The sequence below is a fragment of the Rhea pennata genome, chromosome 3 (assembly GCF_028389875.1).
Source record: "Rhea pennata isolate bPtePen1 chromosome 3, bPtePen1.pri, whole genome shotgun sequence".
In the NCBI taxonomy this organism is placed as follows: domain Eukaryota; kingdom Metazoa; phylum Chordata; class Aves; order Rheiformes; family Rheidae; genus Rhea; species Rhea pennata.
In genome coordinates this window covers 5767501-5782025 of record NC_084665.1, presented here as the reverse complement: position 1 = coordinate 5782025, position 14525 = coordinate 5767501, and the positions used below count along the sequence as shown (strand labels likewise).

The following is a 14525-nucleotide window of genomic DNA, read 5'->3' as shown; positions in this document are numbered from 1 at the left end:
CTAGAGTAAATCATATGATCTTTTTACTTAATGACAAAACCCGCAGTAATAGTGCATTTTAAAGTGAGGAAACGTCTTTTTTACTCTGGAGTCTATTGTTCATTAGTTTCTCCTTTGTTTAAGAAGCTTTATCTGTTGAAGTCCATGGGCTGGATTCCCTTCTATACCTCACCTTGGATGCCTTCTTATGCTTTGAAGTCAGCTTGGTTAATGGAGTAACGAAAAGCAGCATCTGGCTTCTCATTTCAGCTATGATAGAACGCTACTCAAACTAATAATTCAATTTACTAAAACCATTTTTATAGCCACAGTAAAACTTTTTGTAGTTACTACTTTGAACCAAAAGTTTCTGAGAATCGTTTTAATCAGCCTATTTTTACAGAATGTAGTTTGTAGATGCTTTAAATTGCAAATAATTTTCTAATCCAATAACAGTTTGGAGAACACTTTAAAAAAAGTCTGATCCATGGATGTCTTTAAAAATTGTGGTATGACACCCAACTGATACGGAGCATCCTATTTATAATGTGGGCCAAGCACCATGCTGTAAACCAGTTACTATCATGATGATCAGATTGAGAATGAAATTGCATTTCTGTCAATTACTGAGTTGGCAACTGTTCAATATATCTTAGCAGCAAGATGAAGAGCGGCGGCGGCAGCTGAGAGAGCGAGCTCGTCAGCTAATAGCAGAAGCTCGATCTGGAGTGAAGATGTCAGAACTTCCTAGCTACACTGAAATGGCTGCAGAAAAGTTGAAAGAAAGGTCAAAGGCATCTGGAGGTGAGTTAAGGAAACTCGTATCTTATTCCTATGGCAACCTGGAAACCAGAGAAGACCTTTCTGGGCATCACTTTTATTCACACTTCAAACCAGCAGTGTAGGTAATTGTTGTGCATCAGATGCACATATCAAAAGACTGGCCATAGATAAGTTTTCCAAATCAGGGTTGTATCACTTAATTTCCAACAATTAAAAGAAAAGGGTATATGTGATTGCAAGGAAGTGACATTTATGTGAGCCAGTCACTCGTATGGGCATGTTATTTGCAGATATGCCATTGCCCATAATTTTCAGAATTTCATTATCGTTGGTTACAGTCCCTCCAATGTATATTTTATGTAGAAGTAGGGCCATAGTATTTGGGGGAAAAACATTAGAAATACTTAAGAACTTTATTATTATTAAATGTGTTCAAAAGACTTTAAAAAGATTTTAAAGAAGGCACATGGGAGGTGGGAGCAATAACCTTTTGATTTTTAAATGGCAGTCTTTTGACATACCACTTGCCTTCACAGGTTTTGAGTTGTAATATTGGTATAATATTATTAAACTGACTTTGAAATGTCATTAAAATTCATATAGCTGCCAGTGCTACAAGCAGGAGTAATGTAGTGTCACTCAAACTCAAATGGGTACTGAACACGCGTTTCAGTACAGGCTTCTTGCTCTTTTACTGTCTCCTACATATTCTATGGGGAAATTGTGTTTCTCATACTAACATTTAATTGTAAACCAGAGAGTTAGAGAAATCCAGCCTTGTATTTGCAGCACATGTAGGTTCAGCAATGAGATTTTTTTTTCTTCTCTACTATATATATTTTATACATATGTTATATGTTTAAATGTGTTCTTATTGCATTCTAAAATCCTACCTTTCCTGTAAAACTGAAGAGAAAAGCGGTTTGTTGCATGTCTCTCTTTAAGTCTGGTCTTCAATTTTCCTCTCTTTATCCAGTAAATCAAGCTTGCCAATATAGTTCTTGTTTCGTGATAAATAGCTAAATGAAATCGTTGGTACAGAGTAAGACTTTATAAAAGTTCTCTAAATTGACAAATAAATTGTTTCAGAGTGTGCTCAAGCCAGAAGGGACAACTGCAAACTTCTTAAAAAGAGAAGAAAAAGGGAAGGGGTATTGGCAGTGGTTTCCATTGCAGGGCTTTCCCAATTCCAAACATTTGTATTAAACTTGTGAGAGTACATCACATCTGAGGGTTTAGCCAAGCCTTTTAAAGCCAATGGGCCAAAGCCAGTGCTTAAAGTTACCTGTTGGGTTGAGCAGGCCGTGGGAGTGAAATGTCACATTCCCTGTATATTTGGTATACAGTGATGTTCTTCGTCCCTCTCCACTGTTTCTGATTCCCTGTCTGACTGTATTTGATCACTTCTTCCTCATGGTTTTATCCTGCTTGTTCATAGGTTTTTCTGTTCCTGCCAGGTCTCCCCTCAAAGTGAGGCACGCTTTTGGGCGCATCCCGAGTGTTCAGTTAGGTAGCAGTTACCCTGCCGGGCTGCAGTAAGTCGCTTGCAGTGTTGCTAAATGATGCCACACTATGACATTTTCTAAGATATGGCCTTGCCGGATCAGAAATTCACTGAATTTAGCTGCTGGCTCTTTCTGTCCTTCGTTAGATTTATCGGCTATCTCAGAGGAACTGTGCTCTTAACGCTTGTGCAAACAGTCTTGAACTGTTCGTCTCCCATTAAGGAGAGTATTTCATTCCCTATGTTGACCAGGGTTCAGGTTCTTTAGCCTAGATAACAAGAAACTTGGACAAACTTTGGGGATTATTGCTTTCAAGGGGACTGGATTTCCCTCCCTGGTTTCTCTAATTTCTGTAAATAACCGCATCATGCCATTTCTTCAGTAGCCTCCCACCATCTCGTCGTTGCAGTAAAACTTGATGCAGCTCTTTCAAATGCCGCCTGCTACCTCGTTCCGTTGTTCCATAGCACGTGTGGGACTTTAGGCAGATTCTGTCCCTCTTCCAGTACATGTGAGTGCCTGCCTGCAGACAGACCCAAGATCTGCTTCCGGCTGCTCTCTGCAGCCGATGCGTAGATATATCTTCCATATAGAAGTATATACAAGTTGAGTGCATGTGCACTCAGAGTTTCAGTGTTCTCAAAGGAGGAGACAAGTATGAATATCAACAATGACTTGTTTGACATTTTCACCATTAAATCTGTTGGGCTTTGTCTCATACAACAACATCACTGATTTTTGACTTCGGCATTATCTCCCTGGTTTGTATTTTCTGCATGAGTTTTTCTTTGTTCGTGCAGATGTTTGTCCAAGTTATCTGAACTTCCCTTTGGATTTCCAATTTTCATTCCCTGTCTGTTCTTACTCCTCTGCGCTCTTTTCCTGTCAATATGCATATTATAGCACTCTCTTGTACTCATTCCTTCTCAGAGAGCTTTTTTTATGATCCATCTATCACGTATTTCCAACACACTGTTCATAATTTCAGATGCCACACCACATCTCTACTCCAGAAATTCATTCTTCTAAAATAGAATAGTTCTCTGAAACAACACCAACACTTTATAATCCAAATAAATTATAATTGCTTCTGGTTTGCTTTTTCAGTTTTTGATTTCCAACACAAGTTAGGATTTAATAAACAATGTTTCCTCTTTATGACTACATTCTGAATATTACCCCAGCTGCATTCACATGTAGTTGTTCTGCTGCTCTCTGTAGTACCATATTCCCTATATAGTTCCCAAAGACAAGCTTATAGTAATATCTTGTGTCTTCCATGCTCTCTTGGCCATTATGTTTCATTAATCTCTTCGTCTGCATTGATTGATACATTTTAATTTACCAAAACGGAATGTACCAAATCATTTTTCTCTTCCTCAATTCAGTTCTTCCAGAAAAAAAATGAAATTTCAGCTTTGGGATTTTGCTCAGTATTGCTGGTGAAGATCTGCTGTCTTTCAGTATTTCTATAAACTCATTGATAGTTTTGTGTTTTGGCACTGGTGCTACATCCTCTGTTAAAAGGCTTTATTTAATCATGGTCTGAGAAACTCAAATGCCTATGGCAAGGAGAAACTTTCCTGGATAAGCAGCATCCTTTTCTACGAAATCCAGTCTTTTTCAGGAGGTTATTTGGCTTGTGAGACAGAAAATATTTCTTTCTGCCAACAGCCAGAGGGTTCAGGATGGCAGCTTTGAATTTATTAGGTGTCCTACTAGCTTCGGGCTGATAAGCGGATGCCTTGAGATGGGTCCAGGGATAGTATCAAGACAGGATCCAAATAACCTCCCTTTTCCCAGCAGCAATGGGGCAAAGGAATTGGCATCTTATCTAGGTATTGTCCCTGTGCTGCGGGACACCTGTCTACTCTTCTGGGATCTGGGTAGTGTGCTTTCTTCCCTTTGGCGCATCTCCATCCTTTATTTGAGGTGACACGTTTGGTGGAAGTGGCTAGTATCTGGAGGTGGCGAGTAGGCAGCAGAGAGAGGCAAGCCTCAATGGGGAGGACAGGGGGTAACACAAGCCTGGTGTTAAGAGGCTGTGGTGAGAAAAGCCCCCAGATAGGCAAAATTGGGAGAGGAAAAGAGAAGGAACACAAGAATGGAACAGAAGAGAGAAATTAGAGGAGCAGGGAGGGAAAAATGCAGAAAAAGAAGCATCCAAGTGTGCCATAGGACCAAAAAAAAAGGAAAAAAAATGTTGGAATCAGTGATAAAAGCTGGAAAGACAGAAGGAAGTGCTGGAGTTCAGAAACCTACCCAGAGGGCTAGCTGGCATTATGTTACCCTTCTATACTTAGTAAAGCTTTCAGTTTACATTAAAGATTTTACTTCTCTGCGATGGTTTGTCGGGGATGCACATGCTTACTCATCATACTTAGTCTCCAGCTAAGTTGGGGTAAAGTCCTCAAATTCATATTTTTAACAGGCAATATTCCACCTGTTGGTAGTTACCACTGCACTTTCTTGTCCTGACATCTGCTTTCTTGTACACATGAACCAGCATTTTGACTCTACGTTTCTTCCATTGCCCACTTTTGCTTTCTTTACTGCTGTTCAGATTCTCTTAAGTCACATCCTGCAGCCTTAAAGTGAACTCGGTACCTGAAAGTAAATAAACTTAACATATAGATATGCACAAGCTTGAAGGATGACTTGGAGACAGTACTGGAGGCTGGAGACATCTTCTTCCTTACAGAACCAGCACTGCTTATGCAACAGCGGTGGCAGCTCACGTATGCTTCTCCCGGTAATGTGATCCAGCCCACATAAGGAGGTGCCTTACCTGCTTAGGAAAACTATTACTTTCTAGCTTTGTCTAGAAATTGAGATAGTCCAGTGCAATTCCTTTGTACGCAGACATGCCAAAACCAGTTTAAGAGAATATCAATTTAATTGCAAATTTTAAGGACTGAGCTGAGTCTAAAAAATAGTAGGATATATTAGCTGTAAAATCACTCTGGTTTGTTTTTCCACCAGTGCTCTGGCAGACTGATGTAGTTCCAAAAAATTCTTATTTTGCCTTGTGTCAGTCTCTCTTCAGTCCAATGCGATTTAGTTGTTGACTTAATTACGTGTCTTTAATTTTGTTCTTTTGTTCACAATACGATCAAAATTCGTCCTCTTTCTGGGATCCACATTTGCATATCATTTCGAGGAAGCATTTTTTTTAGTACTCTTCTAAATATAGGCCCTGGTTCTAGACCAAGTGCTTTAGGTTTTTCTCACTAATAATTTGTTCTTTTTGTAAAAGATATCTATTTTCTTTTCATCATGTTATTCCTTTTGTCATTTATAATTGCAAAGTCATGTTGGAACATGCTTCCAAAATATATTTCTGTTTTTATTGCAGTGGGAGGACATTGGCTTGAAGAAAATTACAGTAGTTTAAAACAAAGGACCTGTCCATTTTGGAAAATATTTGAAAACTTTCGAAATTTCTTTAAAAGAATGCTTGTAATTGACAGTTCCTTATAGAGTGTAAATGTCATGGTAATCATATTCAGCTCTAAGGCCTGCCAACTTTAAATGAAATATGAGGTCAGGTCATTATCTGACATAAGGGACAAGTGTCTTCAACATTCCCATCTCTTTTGTTGTCTAAAACGGTGGTGTCAGAGCCAGTGCCTCTGATTTCATCTCACTGTATTAAATTAAATTAAAGAAAATCAAATAATCTAATCTAAGCATTCCCTTAGTATCCAGCAGTCTTAAACCCCATCATCTCGTTTAGATGGTTTGACACTATGAGCACTTGCTGGGTGACTGCTGGTTGCTAGCTGACCTTGCTAGCTGCCTTTGAACAGCTTGGGTGCTTCAGAAAGTCATTTACTGCCTCTAGGCTTGAGGTGGCTTAGATTTCCCTCGCCCACTGTCAGGTCCCTCTTTCTTTTTCTGCCACCTTTCTCCAGAGTCTGCTTTTTACCCCGTGCCTCTCTTGCTTGCTGATGCCCCCTTCTGCTTCGTTCCCCTGCCTCCCTCCCAGCAGAGCTCTGCGAAGGGCTCTTAGGTACCGAGGGCTTGAGGGAGAAAGGACAAACAACCAGGAAACAAAATAAAAAACAAAACGCCACCAAACAGATTCCTAAAGCGAGAATTACAGCAATTGTGGAGGTAAAGAGGGGAAAAAAAATAAGCAACTGGATAACATGCGCATCAGCAGCATGGATCAAAGTGCAGGCTGCTGCTCGGGGGGTGAAGACGGGCAGCGAGCGCTAAATGCCAGTCTAGGTCCACATCTCCTTGGGCTTCTGGTGTTCGGGGTTATAGCTTCTAGTTACTGTATTTAGGAGCCTTTTAGTTTGAATGGGGTTGGAATGTACAGAAGTCCTGCAATTATAAATAGTATTTATTCCTGTCATGCAATCCTTTAAAGTTCCTTTCAGTTAGTGTGCGTGCGTGCGTGTGTGTGTGTGTGTGTGTTTATTCTTTCTCCTGGCATACTCTGGCTATCTCTGTAGTCATTTTTACACCTATGCACACATATATAGGAAAAAATGTGCCAATAAGTCTGAACAAGAGTAGGTACCACTTGATGTGAAACTGAAAAGGGATAAATACAATGCAACTACAGGTTTTGAAAGCATTAATCTAGCTTTTGTGGATGTCATTTAATTTCATTATTTCTTTGTATTCAAAATGTGAGTCAGGAATTTTTCTCCTTTGCGATTCAGCACTTACCATTTGATCTTCCTCAGATCACTTACTCTTTCCTTGCCTTAATTTACCCACATCGTCATGCTAATTATAATAACAGTAATCGCCTGTTTCATAAAACATTATGGGGCCAATTGACAAGTGACATTCATAAGCCACTCTGAGAAACTCAGCAGAAAGATCCTGTAAAAATGTAAAGGATAATTACAATTATTATTCTATTTAAAATGTACATAGCTCACAAACAGCGCTGATTCAGAGTGGGGCAGTAAGGCGGCAGCCCGTGAGCGTGCTCCCGCTGCAGCCGAGCCCCGCGCCGTCGAGCGCGGCGCGCGCCGGACAGGTTTTCCCTTTCAAGAGAAACAGGAGTGGCGGGAGAGCCTGGTGCCCCCGCCAAGCGCAGTGACGGCTGCTCCGTGAGCCGATGTCTGCTGCGAAGGAAGCGTTTTGTCCTGCCTGGGGATCTCCCTAGCTCCCAGCTCCTTCCGCTGGCCAAAACCACTCCGACCACTTGCCATCCGCCAACTGTGGCACCCGTCTCCCACTGTGCCTTGCCAGCAACCCAGGGGAAATCATTCCGCTTCGAGTGGTAAGGAAAAGGACGTGTGCTTTTCAGAGTTAGCCAGACGTTCAGCTCAGAGAAAAGCCACCGCTGAGGCCAGGCTCTACCTTTCTTGTGCCGAGGTCTCCTGCAGAGCCCCCTGCGTGGATATCGAGTTGCGTCAGTTTAAAGATCCGTCCGCGAGCAGACAGAGTGAAAGCTCCTTCCAGACTTATTTAACGATTTGCATTTTTTGTTGTAACTGTGCTCAGTTCTTTCTCTAAAGCATTCATGTTTTTAATGATGTACATGCATGTACATGAGAAAATACTAACCTTCGTGCTGTATGTTCCTACAGATGAGGATGAGGATGAGGATAATATTGAGATAGATACTAATGAGGAGGTTCCTGAATGCTCTCTTACTGGAAGTGGAGATGAGCTTACTAACCTAGAAAATGACCTTGATTCAACGGGTAATTTAAATGATGGCTATTTTGTGTATTTTGCATGACTAACACTCCATCATCGTCAGTGCTGATGTGCTGTTTGTCTCTTTCATAATTTTAAGCTATTAATTTGTGCATTTCCAGATCTTTTTACCCCTCGCCTTCATTGTTTTTGAACCATTTGCCTGCATGTTTGCTTTTGGTTAAAACTGAAGATAGGCAACACGGTGATGGCAGGTTCCCCTGTTTCTCGGGGAAGGGGGCCCCAGGCTCGCAGCGTCAAGCCGAGCCCCCGAGGCGGCCCGGCCGGGGCGAGGCGGCCCGGCTGGCTGCAGGAGCCGGCGCTTGCGCCTGTGGCTGCAGCTGTGTCTCTCGCGGGCAGGGTGAGCTTGCTGCCGGGGTTTCCGGGTCATTACAAGCTGGCCGGAGCCACGGCCACTCGGAGAGGTGTGCTGCGCCCGGGACAGCCTCGGGAGAGGAAGAGTAAAAGCGCGCTTTTCCTGACTTGGTTCTGCCCACACCGAAGAGACTCAAGTGCATAACCCACATATTAAACCAACACTCTTGATTTAGCATTCACTCCTTGTAAATTAACCTGCCAATGACATTTATAGCACTTTCTTTGCCTTCAGTTGCATTAGTGAGCTAGTCTTGTCTTCAGTGGGAAAATTTTGAGTCATGTCCTTTATCTTTTTTTGTTTGGGGATTTCCAAACACATAGGAAAACATATTTATTGTTTCCAGTGTTTGACTTAAGTTGATTTAGAGCAGAATCCTGTCAAGTGATTTTCCAATAGATACTGTTTCATTTTAGGAGAAATAGAAAATAAGGAAATGAATATTCCTGTCACATAGCCCCAGTGACTTACTAGCATTTATTTCTGTGGGCCTTTTTTTCCTGAGAGATACCTTCTCAGAGATACAAAACTGCTACCAACGTTTCATCCCTGCCATGGGGAAGACATTTGGGGAAAAAAACAGGGACATCCTTGCGAAGTTCCGTTTGCACATTAGCCAGAAGGATGAATAGCATTGCTCAAATGAATGAGGAAGAGGATGGACAAAAATACCGAGAGCACTCTAATGCTATGATACACATCAGTGTTCACAGTTTTCAGTGGATTTCTGCCAATTCATAGCAAGTTCTAATGAAGGTTGAGTCTCTCGGGGACATTAAACGCAAAGGTGTAAGGGCCTTTTCACATTTGGGATCACTACTGACTGCGTTAATTAATTTATCCCCTACTGAAGCTTAGTTCCTTCCATCTATCTCAAGAAAAAAAATTTTTTTAACTGCAAATTGCTGGTGTTAAATATTGCACCTATATGTATTTGTTGATCCTGCCATATGCTGCTGTGAATGTATCTGATAAAATGTGAACCTCTTATATCACAGTTGTTGCATGATGTTTATGTATAAACCCGCGAGAATGTGCATGTACTTACATGTGAGCCTCAATTAAGGACACCGTGGCTGGGTGTGCCGGAGGAAAGGGAAACTATCCTTCGTCGTAACCCGGCCCGGCCCGCTGCTGCTGGAGGCAGGCATCGTTTGATGGCTAGCGTGCCAAAAATATTTTGGCCAGCATTAATCAGAGCACTCCAAACCTTGGAAGGAGCCGTGCGGCGGAGCAGGCATGGCTGCGCTTCCCACGCTTGCCAGCAGTCGCCTGCTCGCAGCGGAGAACGCGGGCTGCGCCGCAGGGAAACACAGCAACTGCTGCTCTCCTGCGTTTGGCGCAAGGCACGCGTAGCGCACGCAGGTGATGCGGCGGTCGCTCCCCTCCTGGGGCAGCTTCTCGCGCGGTTTTGCACGCACAGCGTGTCTGGGGGCCTCTGCTCCCGCGGCGCTCTGCCTCGTTCCCCGCTTTCCCCACGCTAGCTCGCAGACCTGCCGTGTGCTTGGGTGCTAACAGCTTCCTCGGTAGTATGTGCGTGTGTCCAGGTAGTCGTACGTGTAGTGCGTGACATAGTCACACGGTCAGCATTCACGCGCGGGATGGGCACTGTGCGGAGGTAAACTTCTCTGCTGTTAAACACCTGAGCGCTGATCCGGATCCCTGAAGCTGACGAAGTGTGTGAACTTCAGCAGACTTCGCATCTGTCCCTTAGATGAAGTTATGGAGTGTTTTATGGCCCCCTTGGCTCCAATGTATTCTATAACTCATAGTAAAATATGACTAGGAAGCTAGCTCTTTTGATTCTGTAATTTTAAGGCTAAGAAGCTGTACCAAGGAGCCTTAGGATGAATTAGTAGCTCATAAATTTGAGGGGTTATCAATCAGTGCTTATAATGTGTGATAAATTGTTATATGTCATCTTAAAATAAATGGCTCTTTAAGTGTGTTTGTATACCAAAATATAGATATGCACAGATTGGGAGTAAATTTACATAAACACTGTCTAGTTTCTATGTTTTTCTTCTACTGTCTTGAAGCACTTAACAGTGTATACTTGTTTAGCCAAGTGCTATCTTTTTTTTAACATACGTTTTTCTGAGAAGACTTAGGAAACATCTGTGCATATAACGCACATTACATAAATCAACATCAAACTGACCTGCAAAAAGTCCAATTTTTCTTCCAGTTTCTACATTTCAACTTGAAATGATAGGGAAGGGAAGGAAATCTACCTTTTAAATTGATACATTGTTGTAGCGACTCTGCATTTAAATGCATCTCACTCTGTTGTATGTGGTATTTGCATATTTAGCAGAACAAAACAGTAAGTTGGTGGATTTGAAGCCGAAGAAGCTCCTAGAAGCTCAGCCACAGGTGGCAAATTCATTCTCCAGTGCTGCTCAGAAAGCTGTAACTGATAGCTCAGAGCAAGACATTAAGGTAAGTTTTGATTAATGCTTTTGTCTCAGTACCTGTGTGTTCCGATTTCTGTTCTGTACTTTGTGATGAGGAAAATGATTTCTTATCAAATCCTTCACAGCAAGAAATGCAGAAAATCTTCATGGCAGTGCAATTGCACGCTTTGCTGTGCAGTAGGCTTTTTCTGTTGATTAATCAACACATTTTCCATTTATTTTTTTGATCTCGATGCCGGTAATTGTCTGGCATAACAGGAACAGATACAAGAATCATCTCTGAATTCTTTCCCGATCAGCTTGTCGCTTAAATCGGAAACGAAGCCTGGGCTCTATCCTGCTCGGGATGAAATCAGCAGCAAGGCTCTCGCTGACTCTAGTGAGAGCAGGATTGGACTCTCGGGGCTTTGCTTCCCCTCCAAGCCTGGCCCCCTGGTTTTTCGCCATTAAAATTAAGCCGCGTTACATCTTAAAGACGTACATGCTTCGGTGCTTGACAACGAGTGGCTCTGAGAAAATAATAAAGCCACGGGTACGTGGTGCACGCGGTTGTTTTGCCTGTGCTTTACGTTCACCACTTGCACATAAGGCACACACCAATCAGTTTGCCGTTTCGTTTTCTTAATTAGGCCCCTGGTGTTCTTATTACTATTTTTTTTTTCAATAGTTCGTGTATGTCATTAATATCCCTATGGCTCTGGGGCACTTGCAGTTGGGTATAACTTTTCACCCACCTGCAGTCTGCGGGGAAAGCACTGCTGACTGAAAGGATTTCCTTCCCCAGATACAGAGATGCTTTGAAGTCCCAAAACAATGACTTTCATTGCTTTTCCCTTACACTGTCGGTTCCTATAAATTGGTGATGAAAGTGTGTGGCAGCAGCGGAGGACTTTCGGTCTCTATCTTTGAACAAAAGGAAGCCTGGATCAAGTCTGATTTTTGCGTTCAATTTAGCTTTCTGCAGTGGATTTAATGCAAAATGAAGCTGGCCCAAGAATAATACAATGGATTGAAAAGGCTAACTGAATTAGTGGGCTTAGAGGAATACATTTGTAAAGTGGCAGAAGTCCCTAGTCATAAAAAGGTTTCCTAAAATGGGATTTGCTGGCTAATCACACTGATATTTTAGCATGTTGCCAGGCCTAAAAAATTAGCCATGTTTGTTTATTTTGGTAAAGACTCTAGTTTAGACTGTCAAACGGTTATTGTACAAATAACAGGAAACGGCCTGTTATTTAGCCAGAGTCATAACCGCCCGATCACTGCAGCTGAAAAGCCGTCCTGATAATACGAGCAATACTTTTTTTAAGCTTAATTCAACAAATGATGCTCAGGGCACCTCCGTTAGGGCAATTCGCTGTGAGCTAACCTGCTGAGAATGGTATTTCTCTTTAGAAAAAGCTCTTCTGTGTTAGCTAATTTTTTTTTTAAGTTACCCCCGCCAAAGGTGCAACTTAACAGTTTCCCTCCGCGCACGTCTTTTGAACGGAGAGTTTGCAGACGGCGTTCTAAAGAATATATGGTGCCCATCTGTTCGCGGGAAGCTCTCGGCATTGAGTTGGATTTGTTTTTTAATAAAATGCAGTTTACACGTTTATAAATGAGGCATTCTGTGTTTGTGGAAAAGGATAAACTGTTACCTTCCCTGGAGGATTGTGTATCCCCGGCCTCCTTGAGGCTAGAGAATAGGCCATTGGAGAACTCCCTCATTACTGATTGTCTCAATGCAGAGGAAGGGCAAAGTCTTGGTAGCTTTTGATAACCAGTTTCAGCATTCAGCAGGCTTAGCTATTAGTCATGCATCTTAGCCTTTCCCTATTTACTTTCAAAACACTTAATAAAAATAATAAAAGATTAGGTATAAAATGAAATATTTGTTTGGTACACAGCCCCTCGGTATCTGCAGTTTCCACACACTGCAGTGGTTCAGTCTTCTGGGATATTTCGTGTTGATAGACCCATTTGAATTTGTTACCAGTATTAACATAGGAAGCCCTGGAAAAGATAATTGTAGTTTCCTTAGCTTTAAAGGGCTTACTTACAAATCTGGCTTTGGAAAGTTATAGCTGATGAAATGCAGTTCAGTGGGGTAGTATTATAATCCTACCTTTTAGCCTTCATCCAGCATTAGTGGTTTATCTCAATGGGCATAAAATTAGAAACTAGTTCTTCTTGTCATACAAGTCTGTGGGACTACACAAAACGATAGAATTCTTTACCGGGCAGAAGAGTGAAGGGAGGGAGGGCGGCTAAAGGCAACATGCTTTTAAAATGATACAGATCATGTTCAGGGGTATATACACTGCTGCTTGGCACCAGCACATACAACGCTTGACAAATCAAAGTTACAAAAGAGCAGTTTTCATTTAAAATCAACGTCACCGACAAATATGGTGACAATTAATAGGTCTTGCTGCTGAGTAATACGGTACGGAGTCCTGCGTGAGGGTGCCCAAAGAGCAAAAAGCCAGTCCTTACCAAAAAAAAAAAAAAAAAAAAGTTAATCACTTTTCTCCTTTCTTCTGCAGCTGATACTTTCATCCTATATAAGCCGCAATCCAAGTTGTGAAATTCCCTTTGCACACCCTGCCTTCTGTTCCCTCGTAGAAACGTACCTTTCCAATTTGTGTCTTCACATTTGGCAACAAAAGACACTGTTGTGCGTCCTGTTTTTCTAGCAGAATGGAGCAGAGGACCATCGTGCTGAGCGGCTACAAAAAACAGCAGAACGTTTTAGAAATCCTGTTGTGTTCGGCAAGGACTCCACCGTCAGGAAAACTCAGCTCCAGTCTTTCAGTCAATATGTGGAGAACAGACCAGGTAGGAGCGAATATAAAACATGTTTTCCCATCTTATGATTTAATAATATTTAACAATAAATATATTAAAACCTGATAATGTAAGTCCACATTTCAATACATAAATATCAAGCTTTATAATAATTTTACATGTCTTTCCTCTTTTTTCAAGAGATGAAAAGGCAGAGATCAATACAGGAAGATACAAAGAGAGGAAATGAGGAGAAGGCTGCGATAACTGAGACTCAGAGGAAGCCATCAGAAGATGAAGTGCTTAATGTATATTAATTTTTTGTCTGGTTTCATGATTGCTGATAATTCCAAACTGTATGTGGAAATAGTGCCTTTATTTGTTAAAATGAGATGTTAGGTTTTTTTAGATGTCAATCTCCAGTGCATTCAAAGCAGAGTGAGAGGGGTGCACTGTTGAATTAGTCTGCAGTGTGGTGATAATTGTCAGATAAAAAAAATGAATTTTTCAGAGTTCTACAGCCCCAGCTTCCTTGAGACATTTCCATCAGGGCACTTCCCATAAAGAGATTCCAGTATTGATCTACCGGGAGGATTTTAATTATTACAATAGCAGATACCGCAGAGCTGCAGTTAGAGGGAAGAGTCACATGAGACCTGCTAGAATTTCTCAGCCAACCCATTTTGTTGGCTTGGGTTAATGGGTGTTCAACCTTTCCATTATCCAGATCAGCCGTGAATTACTAGCTGAATGATGTTTGCATTAATATAATATATATGGTAATTTCTTCACTTAATTAACGGGGAGGTTCAGCTCAGTAGGGGTATGGGCTGATCATGTGTAAAATTGATTTGTGAGGGAAATATTTGATAGACCGCAGGGAGAAAGCTGTTTTTGATGGACAGCTGCGGGACAGAAGCAGGAAGAACAAGTTTTAACCTGTTTTTTTTTTTTGTCTGAAAACACAACACAGCCTTTGATGGTGGTCGTTTGTTGCTCTCCACGATTTATCTAAACACATTTGTA

General features: G+C 41.7%; 1 protein-coding gene across 5 annotated transcripts in view; it reads left to right on the top strand.

The window, feature by feature from the left end:
• The window catches only part of EHBP1 (EH domain binding protein 1), a 210753-nt gene that overhangs the window by 159118 nt on the left and 37110 nt on the right, over positions 1-14525 (top strand). Inside the window, exons 15-19 of one of the 5 annotated variants that reach the window (XM_062571439.1) lie at positions 636-783; positions 7826-7942; positions 10628-10755; positions 13412-13550; positions 13701-13807. In XM_062571439.1, the coding sequence (XP_062427423.1) occupies positions 636-783; positions 7826-7942; positions 10628-10755; positions 13412-13550; positions 13701-13807 (639 nt within the window). Of the gene's footprint in view, positions 1-635; positions 784-7825; positions 7943-10627; positions 10756-13408; positions 13551-13700; positions 13808-14525 lie in introns of all 5 variants that reach the window. The other 4 variants (XM_062571438.1, XM_062571442.1, XM_062571441.1 and 1 more) reach the window with 4 other exon arrangements.